The 18,583-nt window shown below is 34.2% G+C and overlaps 1 protein-coding gene across 2 annotated transcripts in view; it reads left to right on the top strand.

The window, feature by feature from the left end:
* LOC148654903 (PDZ domain-containing RING finger protein 4-like) overlaps positions 1–18,583 on the top strand; it is a 192,093-nt gene that overhangs the window by 122,838 nt on the left and 50,672 nt on the right. Inside the window, exon 1 of one of the 2 annotated variants that reach the window (XM_088644815.1) lies at positions 5,060–5,377. The exons of the other annotated variant lie outside the window; for it this stretch is intronic. Coding sequence (XP_088500941.1) covers positions 5,309–5,377 — 69 coding nt within the window. The 5' untranslated portion in view covers positions 5,060–5,308. Of the gene's footprint in view, positions 1–5,059; positions 5,378–18,583 lie in introns of those variants that run through there. 2 annotated transcript variants of the gene reach the window in all.

Here is an 18,583-nt window from a genome sequence, read left to right as displayed (position 1 = left end):
AAGATTTGACAAGAGTTGATACTGTAGGAGAGTAAGAAATTCACGAGTGACCATGAGCAAAACCTGCTAGACCAGATGCCTCTGGGGCTGATGCAAACAGTGGTTAGAAACAATTCACAACAATTGATTGGAGATTACAGCTGAATACTTGAAGAGACCTGATGATTACTTCAGCCTTGTTTTATAGTCAAATGAATTCAGTATATAAGTTCTTTCAAGAAAATCGTCATTTATTCAGAGGAAGAGATGGGAATAAATATGTTCTTTCTGCTAATAAACACCGTGGAAGACGTGTGGTGGTATGGGCTTTTTCGTTTTTATTCCTCAGGCACTGGTGACCTTTGTATTGTAGTAGGATCATTGCATGCTGAAAAATAAGAAGACATTTTGCACTCTTATGTTACCCAATTGTAGAAAGCTTACTAGACAAACGTTTATATTCCAGCAGGATATTGACCCTAAGCATTCTGCAAACTTTACAAAGAAATTTCTACAAATAACTTGAAACTCATCATGATGTTGTGGATGGGCTGAAGGCTGTTGCAGAGAAATACTCTATAGCTGACTACAAAGCTTAACACTCTGTGTGTCGATGAATTGGGGGAAAATAGGGGGGGAAAAAGCCTACTGAAAGATATCAGGTACCATTTTCAAAATACAGAAAAATACTAAAACATGTAACAGAAAGAGAGGGTGGCATAGAACATAAACAAGGGCTGCACACATACTGTATTGGTACATACTATTTTTCTCCATGTGCATTAGTGTAATAGTTATTCTTTACTTTTAAAGCAATATTTCTAATTTATCTTTCATTAACACAGAAGTTTTAGAAGTCACTTCTTCTGTAGTCAGCCTAAATTAATTTATTGCAGCTATATAGGACTATACTTTTTGTCTGATACAAAAAATACTGTAAGAATTATAACCAAGCAACTGTTTTCAGTCTGCTTTTGCTGGTGAGTGTTATGGCAGATTCTAATACAATTACGTAAAAATAAAGACAACTTCACTGCTATAATTATCAAAAAAGGAACATATTTCTTCAACTTTAGATCTGTAGCAAAATGTATTCCTTTTTCCCAAGGGAAATTAAGCCTACTTAATTGCTAATATTTCAATGCTTGGTCTTATTCGCATGCAGAGAACCATCACTTGTTATTTCAGATTGTTTATATTGCGTTATGGAACAAACAATAGGTTTTAATTCCCTTGAGAGAAAACTAATAAATATGGCACATAATGTCTTTATAAACTGAAATATAGAGTTGCTGTAAATAATTAGAGATAAAAAAGAAAAATAATTCTAATATCTGAATGCATATTTAATGCATGAAGCATTCAGTTTGAGGCAACGAACAATTGCACTCTTCACCAGTGCCGTTGGTGGTCCAAACAGGAATTAAATACAGATTCTAATAAACCACTAGGCAGTACATTTTCAAAAATACCAATATATTTAATTATAAGTGCTTTAAAATCAGGAAATATGTCCTTTTGTGCAGTCATTATGCATTCATAAAATTATAGGCAGTATTTTGTGGACCATTGAATGCTAAATGGTATTAAATCAGTCTTCTATTCAGAGATACCTAAGCAATTAGTGATAAGTGGTAAAAAGAACAATAAGCAGACATTAAAAGACTGCCCCCAGACCTTCTTTGGAAAATAGTGAAAGTATTTCCGATTTTTATTTCCACTGTTCAAGTAGTTGAAAAGAAAAATTCCAACTGCTGTAAAAATGTTTAACTTTTGTTATTTTGGTTTCATAACTGAGTTTCAGCTCTCTGGTTAATTGTAGATGATATGCATGAAAGTAAATCTGGCTGTAGGTGACAACACACTCTGCTTTTAAAAGAGTTTATACAAACTTTTTTTTGTGTCTTATACTTTACATTTGCCCTTCAATCCACACAGAGCAGTGTTTGCTGTGCTTTGAAGGCATCATCATTTACAGCTTAGTTGTGTTTTTAAATTTCACACCCCAGCGAACCAAGGCTAGCATTACAGGTGTAGGTGCATTCAGTTATCATTTTGGCAGAAATTGAATTCAAAAATCCTGAAATGGTACTTTCATTTTAAAATTAATCACTTTCCCATGGTCCCTTTCACTCGGCCTATTAGGTGAATGCAGAAGCACAAGGTAAGACCTTTTCATTTTCAACATGGCAAAGGGCATTCTGATGATAAATGACTTTGGGATACTTGTTCTCATTCATGAGAGAAACAAAAAGGGCAAGGTGGGACAGCAAGGATAAAGTATATGGCTGTGAATTCAAATAGGTAGCATACAGTGCATGACTTAATTTACAATCATGCTATAGCAAAATGAGTTTAAGTGAAGATATGACACAAGGTGTAGCTTGTAACCAAGAAAATCAACTAAGAAGCAATTTAGAAACCCCTTTACCCTCATTTAGTATTTCCTTCACAACTACTGTAGTTTCTGAAGACTATGCTCACGTATAGATTAAAATTCTATCCTGGTAGCTTTACCCTATTACTTTAGTCATAGCTTCTGGCCTTGATAGATGTTGATATTGTTGGAGAAATTGCAGGGTCACAAAGTCTGCTGTTCCCAAGTGTTATGAGTGCCATTTCTTACATTTTTTTTCCCAAATGCATTTCCTCATTCAACAAGATGGGAAATCTTTCTTTCAAAACTAGGATATCACATTATCTGTGTTAAGCCAGAAATGCACACTTTCACTCGAAATGTCACAGATACATGAGGTTGCTCACAGGAGAGAAAGGTCTCTAATAATCATTAAGATTATTTTTTTATTATCCCAGTTACTTTTTTATCCATTGCATAGAACAATATGACATGTGGTCACTTGAAAGACATGGCTTTTATTTTTATGGGAAATGCTAGCTAAATGAATAAAACAATTGTTTAAAATGTATTTTGTTAGCTTATGCCCTACATAATATGATTTTTTTTATTAAACTTGAAGCATTGGAAAAACAATTTCCAAATTCCTAATTTGAAAAACAATGTTCATGTAAGGTCTTGAAGGATGTCATAAGATGTATGGAGGAATAATGTCATAATGAAAAACTATGTGTAGTCTTTAATTTAATTTTTCCTTGCTAAAAAAGTGTTGTGCCTATTTCATTATACTGAGATATAATTATTTGTGATTTTGAACTTTGACCCAGATTATGTACATTGTATTTTGTGGGACATAGAAGCACAAGGTGTTGGTGCTTACAAGTTTTACGTTTTTATACTTACAACTGTAGCTTAAATTTATCTTATGATTTCTGTCATCTTCAAGAAATCCACCTTGAAGAATCTCATAGCAAATATCCTGCTCCCTTTTTCATCTTTGGCTGAAGATGTCATACATATCTATTTGAGATTTTCCCCACAGCTGATTTAGTGTACCAAATCTGAGAAAAAAATATGAATTACATTTCTTTATTACTTTATGAGGTGATGCATATAATATCTAAACCCCATTTGAAGGTAAATAACATTGTACAATGTAGAAAGCCAAGGATTAGTACCTTAGAAATAATACATTATTTTCTAATTATTGATACTCTTGATTGTTTAATTCACTGATTCCCCTACAAATGTTTATTGGATCTGTCTGAATCTGGACTTGTTCCAGTTTTAGAAAAACCTGAACACTCACTCAGCTGGGTAGCTGCAGTTTCAGGTCTGAGGTGAATGTGCAGGAGAAGTTGTTTAAATACATCAGGGGCTCTGTGAGTGTTCCACACACATTTACAATCCACTTTAATGTCAATTTACCAGTTGATGCCAAAGAAGAAACACTTGTTTCCTAAAGAAATCTTACTACTGTATAAACAGTGATATATTTGCAACATCCGAGCCAAATACATAGTCCAGATGAAAGCATGGCCAATCGACAGCAATGGGTACTTCCCAAAAATTATATTTGAATGTGAAGCAAGTGTGTAATAAAATCTGCTTTAAAAATTTAAAACATTACACCTTGCCTGAACAAGGTTGCAGCAGAATTGCTTTCTATCTCAATCCAAATATTTTCATAAAGTTAATGGAGTGATATTGCAATGTTAATGTCTTTTTTTCAGATTTTATTTTACGTGTACTAAAGATGAAAATGAACAGAACAATCAAGCTTTAAAATGTAACATTATCTTATAAATGTTACACGTTAAATTTTACATTTTATAAAATTCATTGCAGAGTTTTTATCAAATATTGCCTTTCTTTGACTTAAAAGTGACATTTCATTAAATGTAGTTGGTATTGCCAGGCAACTTAAAAGACAGTATTAGGGATCTTTAATATCACTGAGTATTAATGTAATGATGCCGTTTATGAAGGTAGTGGTTTGGCTTCCCTCCAGACTGTTAAGTAAAATTAAGGCCCAGCAAATCGGATTATTGCGTCCCAGGAGGGAGGACCGATAGCCAGCTGATGATTGTTCATGTACTCTTAACTCTGTCTCTGTACCATGTGGGTGTTGTTAGTCAAAACCCCAATTTGTTAACATTAAGTGCTTGTTACACCACTTCCTGCTTTATAAAGAAGTTTTCTTGTTTTCAGGTTTTTATATCTTGCAATGGTGGTATTCTGAGGAGGAAAAAATGAATTATGAAACAATTTTATCCAACTGTATGATTTTTATTAATCTCATTTCCCAATAATTTATTATTAATTTACATGTACAATATCACATTTAAAGGAGTAAAACAGTATACATTAACAGATGTTAACATTTGCATGTTTTTCTTCTTCTTGTTTTACCTTTACAGCATTTTTTTGCCATACTGTATATCTTAGATTCAGTCACCATTGAGAATTGCCCTGTCTGAGGAAAATCCACACAAAATCTCTCTCATGCAGCAGAGCAATCTGCTTTAAAGTCAAGGTAGTGCTTACACAAAGAAAAGTGTATTGTACAATGCTGGAAAGATCCTTAATGAGTGATTGCCAGGCGGTTATCAGAGGGTGCTCTGATACCCCTCCCTGCTAACGTCTCATGTCATGAATAATCAATGACACTCCATTATTATTCATGAGCTGGAATCTGTGTAGTCATGTGCATTCAAGCTGAGAGGAGGGGGAGTGTTGCCATGAACTGAGTCAAAACTCCAGTGTGTGTGATACTGAGAGGGGAAGAAAAGAGCGTGCCGCTGCACACTGGGACAGCTTCTGTTTCGAGTGAACACTGGTGTGACTGTGTGTGTCCTGTGCCAGAGTGACTGATGAGAAACTGTAGACAAGTCTGGAGGGTGATTCCCTGTCAGTTCAATTGCCTATCAGTCGTGGGGAAATTAGAAGCCTTGCTATTTTGTGCTGACTATAATGGGCTGCAATCTGTGCACTTTACAGAAAAGAGAGGATCACTACAAGCTGCTCTATGAAATTGCGCAGGTAAGTGAAATTGCTTGTGTTCCCAGTCTGTCGTTTTTGTGACATAGTTTTTAATGTTACTATTATATCTAAGTTGCTTACCGGAGAGAGTGTACCCTCTCTTAGAGCAGTGAATGTCAATGCAGTTTTAACCGACTTCAGATTATACTGTCCTCACTTCAGCACTGGTCTGAGGACTTGTGGCATCTTTACCATCAAGAATTGGACATATAAGAGATTGTCACAAGAATAGTTGAGCAGAAGTATATCTTACAGTTGTAATGATAAAAATACATATTTTGCTTTACACTGGCTGTGTAAGCTGTGTCAGCACTAAAGTTTATGCTATTTTATAATTTCTATAAAATATTAATGTTTCTTTTACATTTGAGTGTTTACTCTTATTTGTTCTGTTTTGATCATACACATTAAAACTCATTATACTGTAAGTATTCTGAATCAGAATAGCTTAAGATTAGATTTTTTTTCTCAGTTTGGTAACACTGAATTGACACTTTAATCATGTACACATAAACTGTATTGCTCTGTCATTTCATTAAAACACTCAGGATGGTTTCATGATTTGGTGTTGAGATACTTTGTGTTTACTGAGATAATGGAGCACAGCTTTCCCTGCTCTTTTGATTTTCAAATTAAGAAGTGTGTGTTAGCAATAAACTTATATACAGTAGGAATGCATACTCTGCCACTGCACCTAATAACGGATTTTGTGAACAGAATGTTCCTAACATTGCTGGTGGTCTGCAGGCTCAGCAGTAGCTAAGTGCCCACAGCTTACTCTCTCTTTTAGAGTTTCTCTTACGTGATTCATTTCACAGTGGGCTAATTATAGAGCAGATTTGCTACACATGAAACAGCCTCTTCCAAAGCAGTGTTAATGAACATTTTCATGGTAATGTGATCACAGCCTCATTAGCTATTTTATAAAATGATTCTGTGCATTAATTAAATGTAAAATGTCTCTTTTATTGTCACAGAGAGGAAAAAGAAGATTAACACTGTTAATTACTGCCAGGGGCGATGCTTTTTTGAGCAATTTTTATTGACTGAGAACTCAAAACGATGGTTATGATCCCATGATATGAAATTAATAGATACCTGTATAATACCAAAAATTATATTGATGAGACACTTACCTACAAACTATCATCTAAATATCTCATTTTGATAGCATAAATTCTTTGCCTGACTGTCAAATTACTGACAGTAAACTCATTTACTTAATTAACTATCTTATTACATTAGCTATAGGACACATAAAACTGCATGTTTTGTGTGGTGTTAAATCACAAAGAATCAATCCAGCAGTTGTTGCAGTAACATAGAACTCCTCCATGTTCTATATGCTGATAGAATGGATTCTCTGGTTTTCCACAACAAAGGAGCACATCCTTATTTTTGTTTCTCTTGTTGGCAAAAGGTAAAGCACTGCTAGAGATTAGGAGGTATATCTGTAGTGTATTACTTTCCTGAAGGTAAAAGATGCTTGTGAAGTAGCTGGTTCTTTCAGTTTCTGCCCTGAAATATGTCAGATAATGTCCCCCTTTATCACTGACAGAATCTCTCAAATTTTGCACTAAAGTAATCCAACATCAGCACCCAGTTCTGCATCCTATTACTGCCTGGGTGAAGTCAGAGATAAGATATCAAGAGAAAACAGCATTGCGACTTCTAACATAAGAGTAATCCAGGGAGCAGGCAGGTCTGTGCCAGAATTACCTCAAAGTGTCAGGGGGAATGTCTGATCAGGTACAACACCATAATGTCAGACCATGCAGCAAACAACAGCTGCCGTCAGAGCAGAAAGTGCTGTTTACATTTCTAAGTTGTGATCCTAAGCATGAGTGGATGGATCTAATATAATGAAAAAGAGAGAGCTAGCTCAAGCATTATGTTATGGTCTTGTAATTCCTAGATTGGAGTTCTGTTCCAAATACATGTCTTTCGTTTCATGTAAATTGAAAAGACCGCTTCAAGTCTAACAGAATGACAGTTAGCATTGCAATAGGACCGAGGAACAAGACATGGTCGTGGAGGATGGTTATCCACACACTACCTTGCTTTTCACACCCAGGAACAATTTCGACACAGTTCCTGACTGCCTGACCCCTTACCCTGAGAAGATTTACGACTTTAGTGATATTGTTTGCTCCAGTAATATGACTTGTTTAACATGTATGATCTCCTTCGGTTGACTTTGAAGAAACCCATTCCAAAAGTTTGAAACTTGCAGTGATTTTGCATTTAACAAATCTCACACTTTCATTGTGCTTTCATTTCAACTGCATATCACAATTATTTAACTCCTCAATCATTTGTCTCATTAGTCTTTTTCAAAAGGAAGTAAGGAAATGTTTTAAGGCCCTTGAGTAACATTATTGACCCTTTAAGCATATTAATGGTTTTTGGGAAAATTTAGGAAATTGTAGAAATTACAGAGGTATATAGAAGCTGCATGACTCTTTTTTCATTGTTTTTCTTAACGTTTCTTGTTCATTAGTCTAAATATTTTAAGGTAGTCAACTGTAGAGACTATTAATATATGCCCCTATCCAGGAACTGAGATAAAACATAAATAACGGTCATTTGGACAACTAAACAATACTGTATAACACATTACAGTTTCTAAGAAACAGCTCATTACAGATTCTGTAACAAATGTAATTCATAGAACCATTTGTAGAGACAGTACAGTTCAGTGAAGGTTTGAGATGAGTGTTAGTTTGTGACCATTAGGCCGTTCCCGGAAAATCCCAAAGAAGGCACATACTGTACAGGTACTGTATATTAAAAATACACTCAATTCAGGTCAGAGGAATGATCCAAGCCCAGGGCCAGATTTCTATACTTTCAAGCCTTTACACAGAGTTTTTGTTCTAGAGAGCAAGAACTATGCAGGAGGACACACAGGTTATCTCTTTACCTTCCCATTAATGGGTAATGCAAAAGTGGGTCTTTGCTGATGTAAGTTCTTACTTGATGTAAGAACATCAAGAATTGTGAAGGTTCTACTAAGTATTGTTTCAAACAATAATTAACATTTCACACTCTGATAGAGAAAAATCTAAAAGCTGAATAAATGATTCACGTAAATTAAAGGTTTTTATATTTCCTATGTGGAAGGCAATGTAGACTGTTTCAGATTCAAAAGGGCTTTGATGATTTAGGTCATATTCTTCAGTAATGAGCTTATTCAGCACTGAGATAGTTTACATTTATGAATCCTGAAAATACCTTAAATCGATTCAGTATCAATTCTATAGAGAATAGCACTTATATTGAACTGTCTAATGTCTGGAGTATAACTACTTGCTTCCTGAAAGCAATCTTTAATGTATTATATTCTTGACTGAGACTGCAGGTGCTGGAGTGATCCAACAAAGTTCACTGAATTATAGTCAATGACTTGACAAACTGAGATTCATAATCTTCTGTTCACAGTGACACTTAACTATTCAAGGTAGTTCTGTGCTTTTACCACTAGGCTACACTAATGCTCAGAGCTGGAAAGGGCTAATAGCAGCCTGAACTAGGTCTTCTTTTAGAAGCTACTGTAGCTCTTTGTAAATACATTTTACAAAATGGTGTGCCATTTTTTATTTTTCTTGTCAGGTTTTTGAGCACTTGTCATTTTCATATCATAATATCCCAATTAGAAACATTCTGTCTCAACACTTTCCTGTCATGGCGTTCAAGAAAGCACGGGGTTTAGATTGCAACAGTTTTTAAAAAATCCTATTTGGACTAGACTGTGTGCATTGACAGGCAGAAAATGCATATCACACTGATAAATGAATGATGAGTTTGCAAAAATAAATAGGTTGCAAACAGGCCAATAGAGTACAGAAGTGACCAATAATAGACTGATGAAAATAAATGGGACAGATTTATATTCTGTAAAATCACCATTCTAAGTTTACAGTGCTCTCATAAACAGAAAATAGAATACTATGACTTCTGACAATATTTATTGGCATGTCTCCACCATGTGGGACTGAACTGTAGGATGAGAGATTGGTCCTATACTGTTTACAATAACAATATTAACTGTTAATATATAGAGTATATGATAGTGTAATGGTGGTACCTGTACTTTACAAGCGTTGACGTAAAAACAATTTAGTTGTGTTGAGTTATAAAGCAATCAAATTGAAAGGAGTAATTGCTGTCAAACAGAAAATCAGTAATTACAAAAATATTTTTTTTCAATTTAATACTGTCATTCCTATTTCTGTGATATTTGTGGCAACATGTTTCCATCATAAATAAGATTTATGGAAAGAAATTAAATTAAAGCACCTTCTGACCTTTATTGGTGCCGCTCTGACAGATGATGAAAACAATGACAGAAAAGACATATAATTGAAAATGAAATTTGATTTTTTTTTTCATTGCCACAAAGAGTGAGGCATCAGAAACAGCCTGATTTCTATGACCAGAATTCTGTTAATTTTCTATATTGTTGTGGTACCTTAGGCACATCATTCTGCACAAAAGTTTGAGGGAAGAACAAATGCATTGTAATTTTATATTACTGTGTTGATTAACCATCTACAAAAATGTTCATATTCCTTTTGGAATCTGTCTTGCAGGAGTATTTTACTAGACCTGTGCAGTTGAACCTTTTCCACCGATGTTATCTCATCAGAAGCTTTTCTGTCTTGTGACTGTTGGCTACAAATGTACTCATCCATCTTCTTGTCCCATTACATTTTTGTGAATGATGTTCTTCGCCCATTAAAATTGATAGGAAAGAACAAAGAAAAAAGAAAAACGTGTTCCTTGATTGATTTTGTGTCTACTAGGAAGATTACACTGCAATATAATCTAGAGTTTGGAACTATTTCTAAGATGGAATGACAACAAATGTACTGTCAATATCTAGGGACATATCTTATAGTCTTTTTCATTATGATGATCCTGCTCAAAATCTCCTGTATTCTCTCTCTTTGCTAATAAGGGTGAAAATGTGTCAGTGTTCAACATTTTAATGCATTGGCAATAAATATGGGTGAATATTAAAGTTTAATCTTGCCATTTATCGTTCTAAAGCGAAGCCATTTATATTTCAAGCATCTAAAATGAAGGGTTTTAATGAGCAGATAATGATTTTGTATTTATTCAGGTTTTAAGGACAAAATGCAACTGATCATTTTGATCCAAACCACTAAATGTTCATACGGTTTAATCTCCTTATTCTGTTGTACAATGTAGAATTTGGCTAAAATGTAATACTCAAGTAGTGGAAAAATGCTATTTAGAAATGTGGCCTTTGGGATTTGATCAGTGCAGTGTGCTCAGGTTTTAACGACGTAACATAATGACTTGGTTGCATGGATAGGGTCAATTTAGGTGTTATGCCTTTCTTTCAGTTGGACTGCTATGATAATTCTCTGCATTATACTGCTACTTACAGCAGGGACTTGTTTCAGCCTAGTAAAAGGATTCCAAGTCTTTCTTTGACAGTGCTAGATTTACAATTTATACTATAATTCACATGGATAACCAGGTTAAATCTCCAGAAGAGGTATGTCCTGGAAATGGTCATAAATATGAATGGTGAAATCTGTACCCACTATGTCTTATCAGCTAGTCTATTAAATCTTCAGAAGAATGGAAGTTGAGGGAGTTGATGAATTGACCTTTTCGTGTTCTACAGTTTTCTATCCCAAAGTATGTATCATTGACCTTTATAGATCCAAACCCCTTTGCCCTGAACCTAGTCTGTAGGGCTTTTCAAAATGAATTTTATTATTCTCTGAAATTTGTCTATTCTTAAATAATATTGAATAATGCTTAGATCTAAAATAGGAAAGATAGGAAACCTTACACCTTTTATACCCTATTTTTACATTCCTAATGTGTCCCACGTACTTAATTGTAGTACATTATTACAAAAATTGTATATTTAATCTACTATATCTAGTACTTTTAAATTTCACTAATATTGATTCTAATACATTGGTTATTGGTTGAGTAGCAATAGTTGTGCAATATCTTGGAATTCAATGGTCAAGACTACAATTTCCATTACTTATCATACTAATATGTATTTATCCAACTCACTTCACTTCTGGTTATTATCAAAAACAACAGCATTAAAATGCTCATAGAATGCAGTAGTTTTAAATGTCTATTCTGTCCTTTCAAATATAGATAAATAAAACATCTATGCATTAATATACAATTTACAAATGTAACCTGATAGCTTGTTCTAAGTAGTAATTGGTCTTAATATACTGTAGACACTCTTATCTAATTATATCCAAAATACAATGAAGCTTTAAAAATGTAAGTCGCAAATGATGGCCAAGGAGGCTGAATTTACTGTTATTTACAGTATAGACTGATAACCAATCTTATCTTGTCTTATCTTAAAAATATATTAAAGACATCAATCTAGAAGCTGTCTGACAAATGTAGTGGCAGCTTCACATGTTTCTTTCAGGAATGGTGCATGTGTAATGTTCTAACGTGTTACATACAGTATTTTCCTTTCATTGAAGAGCTAAATGCCCCCTCCCTCTATACATATATTTATTCCATATATATATATGCTACTGTCAAGAACTGTTGTTCTACTCAGCTTTACGTGCACTGATACATCAGGGGAGGAATTGACTATACTTGATAGTTTAGTGGGGCTTGTTAAGCTTAAGTTAGTAGGTTTTGATTGTGCTTAAGTGGAATCTAAAAAATTACGAAAAGTAGCGAGTTTTACCAGACGAGGATAGTACAGTACTTTCATTGTCAGTTATCATCCATAAGCACTGTATTTAATGATCAATTAACAAAGATCATATTCTGAAATACTGTAAGCAACTGCAAGTCACTTTCTTAAAGATTTAGATTATCTATTTACAGTATATGAAGATGAATTGGATTATATCTAATTTAACAATTAATTTGATCATAAATGGAAACCTTTTTAGCCACAATAAATGCAGTGCAGCATGATCATTGTGCGTGAAGCTACTTGTAACAGCTTTTTGATGGGCTTTGAACATATCCCTGCACCCATCTGAATAAAATGAAGTTGAAGTGTTAAATAAAAATGAAAATATGTACGAGCCAGTAGGTCTAGCTTTGTATACCTCAACTGATTAGCTTTATTCAGGAAAGCAGAAGGAAGCCTCATTAAATCATCATTATTTAAGGGGGGGCTTATGGTCCAATTAAAATTGACTGGTTGTGTTGAAAAATCACCCCTTTCTTTTCAGAGTGAAGCTGAGCTGTGCAAAGCACTTTATGTCCAATTGGTAAATTGCTAATGTCTTATCTTATAGATGTGATTCTTTATGTGTTTGTGTGATCATAGTTACACTTCATTAGCCACAATGAGGTGATTGTAAATTTTGCCTGTCTCAAGGTTATCTGGTGAAGAACTTTAGTATACAGTCTGAGTGATAATTAGTTACTTTTTATTTGTGCTTTTTCCCTTGTTAATAAAAGTACTTTAAACGTCATATTAAAAGGTACCCTGGGTCCTCATTATAAAACATTGCTGTTTATTAAACAACATTATCTAATGTGGTCTACTTTTCAATGAGAAAGAGTTTTAAAATGTAATAATAATAATAATAATAATAATAATAATAATAATAATAATAATAATAATAATAATACATTTTATTTAAAGGTACTTTTTACAATAATCCAAAGAGCTGAATGTACACCAAGCTTAAATATTGTTCATCTATTAAACCTGACAGAAATGCAGACTATGTTATTTATCTTGCCGTGTGTAAAATTGTCAAGAAGAGATGAAGAGTGAGAACGTAATAATTTTGAAATAATTCTCAAGTGACATTTTTGGTAAGGAATTCAAAATCAGATATTTCAAAAGAGAGACCATCAAACCAGAAGCCTAAGACCCTAATTTACTTAACTGTAAAATCAAGAAAAAGAAACGGAGAAACTGAAATTTTCTTTATATGCCTTATTAGGTGGAGTATGAGTGCAGGTGGCACTTACTAAAAATGAAAATTTATGAATTCAGTTTTCATATGTGAGTCAATAGTAATATTGGTTGAGGAAAGCCAGTAAGATCAGATAACATCAGAAAAAAAAATATTTTCTCCGTGCCATTCATTTACTAGACATAGTCTTCAAGGCTCACCTTGAATAAATCTGGCTTTAATATCAGTGGTGACATTTATAGAGAAGGCAGGTGTCAGAATAGGGCTTCCCATTTGATCCCTGCAGATTGGAAAGGGAAAAAGTCACAAAGGCCTTTATGAGGGGTGCTCTCTTCCCTGGTCATGTCCTACAGAAATGGAAGAAAGCCCTGTATGTAGGGCACTGGGGAGGAATGAGTGATGGAGCAAAGCGAACAAAGATCAAGGGGCACCAGAAGGACAATGGGTCCAGGAAGGCAGGACTGTGGTGTCACTCCACAGGTCACCCTTAGCTCTCTGTGCTTGGTCTGATAAGGCTGCATTTGACAGGCGCCGATGCAGTGTTTGACACACCTCTGCGCTTTCAGCTCGTGCAGCAAGGCTTTGGAAAGAAACGATAAGGAACATAATGAATAACCAACAAAGCTAGCTGGAGGGAAAATCATTTGCATTACAGTAGTGGTAAAGCATGGTTTCTATTATTAACAGAAAAGCAAAAAACATTATTTTTAGGCCTAGGTTCAATACAAGTTTCTTCTAAGTTACATAAATAACTCTAAGTAACATAAACAGTACTTTGACATTAATCCCTGTCAAAGCCAAATAATTTCAGAGATTCAGTTTACATTGCTGGGTGAAGGCAAATTATAGTTAGCTGATTTTATGCCAGTGCTAGAAACTTAAGCTGACAACAGCTGTAATATCAGGTTTATTTCATTTAATGAAAAAGCAAATAACATTTATATTTGAGGCTTTATGAACCTGTAGGAAATATGATTAACTCTCTCAAAAAAGTAATTTACTGTAGTTAAACTTAAAAAGATTAAATCTGTGTTCAAAACAAGCATAGAAATAAATATTGCTTTAGCTAAAAATCAGTTTTACTGTAGAAAATATTTAGTAGACCGCAGTAAATTAGGAAGGGCAGTGGCCATAATAAACGTCTTGTGAAACTCCACTAATTACATCACCCAATTTGAGCACATACTGTACACTCCTTGATTGCATTAAACAGTTATCAATACAGATGTATGTACTGTATTACATGTTAGGCCTGACCGGCCTTAATATAAATTGGACCCTGTGTGGAGCAGAGGGAGAACTAGGAAGATGAGAGATTTCTTTGGGTGATAACAATCCGATCCATGAGACTGAAGTTGTGGTCTAAGGACGAGTTCAGGTTCAAAGCCCTGGTTTCCATTCAGAAAAGTTTTAGCGAAGGCGAGGTATGAACTCCAGAGAGAGAGACCAATACCGGGCACACTGTGATGTGAAGTGAGGGTTTAAATGGAAGTAAGTGGATGGTAGAAAGCTGGGGATAATTAGTTACCTCGTGCGGCAGCACTTAGGGTTGATTAGGTGCTTGCGGCGAGTAACAGCCTTAACATTACACTGGATGTCTATATTGTTTACCTTAATCATTTCTGATGAGGAACTTTTCTAAAAAATGAAAATATTAATGCACTGCAACAATGCTTTTATTGATTGTAAGTTCTCATTTTTCAAAGCTATATAAAAATTTAGTTTAATAAGATCTGTTATTTCTAAATTAATTTTCATCACCCCATGTGATTCTGTTAGTGTACAGACAACTTTATGTTTTACACTGAATTACTGTCACTGTTTCTAATGGTTCATGAACATCTCTTTCTTTTAATGTAATGTAACAAGCTAGTAGAACACCACCAGACCGGTGGTTTCTTTAGTGTTCCAAGGTCTTGTAACCTTTCACTTTCTTCCTTAGTAAAGATCTGCGTAAAATTTTAATACAATTTCCATTTGCCTTTTCATCTTCCTTTAACTTTGAAACATTATTTCATTATAGTTCATCAAACATTGTTTCATTTATCCTCAATTGCAGTGTTTTTATCTGTGTGGCCTTCCCACTGTCTGCTGTGTGATGCAGATACTGTATATGTTTTACATCTAAAACATTATGTGAATTTTTCTCATAACTGCATTGGAACCATCCCTTTTGAAAATTCTCTAGAATATACCATTTTCATAATTTGTATTAAAAGGGACAACATCAACCACATCACATCACACCCTAAATAAAATCATTTTAATTGTGGCCAATGTTTAGCCATTTTGAGGAGTTTTACTCAGAGGGTTTTTGGATAATTTTTCCTTACATATAGTCTTTGGATGTTCGATGCAAGGCTTTGATATATTTGATGAATGATTTGACTCTCATAGTATGTTTCTGTGAGAATGGTGTGAGAGTGAGAGTATGTTAGTCTTGAATAATATATATATATACATCCACAAACTTTACTGCAATCCTGTATCCTGTAATTATAGTAACTTTTCCTAACCTATTCAAAATATGCCTGTGTTGCCAAGGGTGTATGTATATATACCCTGCAGGTATTTGGTTTTTTACTTGACTGCTGTGGCAAAACAAATTTTAGTACAGTACCGTATTTACCCGAATATAAACCGAACTTTTTTCCCCCAAAGTTCAGGGTGCTACAATTGCTACATTTGAATGCAAGTAAAAATAATTCAGATGTTGATCTGGTCGTTGACATACAGTATTTTCCACCAGAGTTTTTTACAGTGGTGAACTGTTTGCGCGTAATGTAACGAACTGCCATTTTGCTTGCTTCGGGCAAGTGGTTGTGATGAAATCATAACGTTTTGCTTTCATTTTTAGTTATCCAAAATGAACAAGTAGGCTTTTTGTTCAAGAAGAAGGTGATCGTGTGTGCTGAACAACATGGAAATCATGAGGCTGAAAGGCAGTTTGGAGCGATTTCCCGATCACAACCAATATATAAACTTTAAAGCTCTCAAGGCACCTACAGTACAATGCTAAACATTTAAATTCAAAGTGTCCTGTGCCTGGATAATGTTTCATGAGGAGGAAAGGATTTCATCATTGTGGTGTTGTCCTAATCATTTTGCTTTACACTAGGTGACATTATGTCATCAGTTTGCTTTAATCTCATCTTTCTGAAACATCCTTGTATCCGAAACTCTTCTCCCAACCCCATTTCTTCTCAATATGAGGGAATCTACTAAATTATTTGCATTTTGTCTTTTAAACTCCTTTCCGTTTTCCTTTATTTAGAAGTCCAAATTTTTGTGTGCGTCTTATATTCTGGGAAGGTTTATATTTCTTCTTTCAGACCATTTGTTCATCCAGTTGCTCCTACAGTGTCCTATTGATCAGGGAATCTTATTAAAACAGTTCTTGAAGGAATCTGGTAGCCCCGTATCCACAGCAAATTCCCATCTTTCCTGCTGTGTACTTGCCAGCCAATAAAGAGCCATATTTCCTTCTGAATGTTTAACCATCAGTCTACTCCCCCCTCTGTTTTAGGATACATTTTCTGGTTCTCTTCTTTCAAATACATATTATATATTTTGGCTGACCTTTATCCAAAGTGACTTACATTTGCACCCTTTATTCATACAGCTTGTTTTTTTTTCTGGAACAAATTGGGTGAAGTACCTTGTTCTAGAGTAGAACAGCATTTCGATTTTATACCAACAACCTTCCAGTTACAAGTCCAGAACTATTGCTTCACTATGCTGCCCTATTTGAAGTTATTTTTGTTGTGTTGAATACCTGTAGCCTGTTTGTATATTGTACATCTATAATTAAAAAGGGTAGTCTTGTTAATCTTTCCTTCACAGGTTTCCTTTCAGGCTAAGCCTTATTTACATTGTACATTTATACGAAAGATTATTCTTAATAAATGTGGGCACTAAACTTATACTGATACACAACCCAGACATTTTATGGCTTTTATGGAAAAAGTACTCTCAAAATGTTTGAGATGAAACAGTAATACATTGCACATTAAGCAGGAGGGCCAATATATGTGAAATATAATAACTGTTTTTCTTCAGTACTTCTGCTTTATTGATGATTTTAGCTCATTAAAATAACTTGCTTTTATAATAATACTAGTAAACTTTATTTTATATAGTGCCTTTAAAAGTAGCTTCTCAAGGTACTTTAAAGTAAGAAAAAAAACAATGTAGGAGATAAAACAATCTAGTACAATAAAAAAGAAAAAAGGGGTTTTGAGTGTGGGGATAAATGCAAATCAATTAAGTTAAAGCACTTCCGAAGAAGCATTTGAGTCTGGAGTTTTGAGTCTTTATGTTTTAATTTGATGTTTTCATAAATCTGTGGGGGGGATTTTACATCAAACAATTTGTGTATAGCTAATCTTACAGATCTTAAAGTCTGGAAATGTTTTGTTGAATTTGCAGAACATGCCGCTATCCTAACTCCACATGAGAATTTTATTTGTTGTTCTTTTTTAAAGTGGAGAGCCAATCTTGACACACTTGTCAATATGCTTTTTAGGAAGAGTGGCCTTAATAACTGATAACTATTTGGCTTTTGTAACATTTTTTAGCCTGAAGTCTGATGTTAATCACTTTTGGTGTTCTGTGGTAAACATAACAGGATGGTGTTTCATAAGGACTACAATCCTGATTCTATAACAGATTGATCTCTCAAGAGATAGCACATGTTTTAGCACAGGTAGAGGGAATGCAAAATCTCCATCTAAAGAGAAATATCTCTACATGCAATTCTATTATAGTTTTCTCTTGCCAGCTCAATCAACCCACGTCCAGAAAAAAATGGCTTAAGGGAAAGTTTTATGACTAGAAAATGGGGCAAATATCTGGTCTACTCAGGAAAATTCACTCATGATTTTTTTAAATGAATGTTAAGGGCCATAAACAGAGAACAGGTGTATTAATTTAAGATTTAATTATGGTTAGCAAGGTACTGTTTACCCCCTTAACAATTGGCAATCAGAACACCTAATTATTTCATGTTATAGTACCTTGCTCTATCATGTTAAAATTCAGAACATTGTAGTAAGTTTCATATCTATAAATACAGTATCTGCTTCCTTTTCAAAGAATTTGTGTATTTTAATATGATGTTTTCCTATACATAAACTTCATTGTAGTCTGGGTAATATACATGCTGATAGATTAAGTATTTACATGTTGAATAATGCATGAATAAGATCAAATTAATTTAAATGTTGTACTGTAATTGCTATTAATTATAAGTTACAAAGTCTTACATTACCAGAATGCATAATTCTAA

Source organism: Lepisosteus platostomus, chromosome 9 (genome assembly GCF_059453375.1).
Source record: "Lepisosteus platostomus isolate fLepPlt1 chromosome 9, fLepPlt1.hap1, whole genome shotgun sequence".
Taxonomy (NCBI): domain Eukaryota; kingdom Metazoa; phylum Chordata; class Actinopteri; order Semionotiformes; family Lepisosteidae; genus Lepisosteus; species Lepisosteus platostomus.
This window is presented reverse-complemented; position numbering and strand designations above follow the sequence as displayed.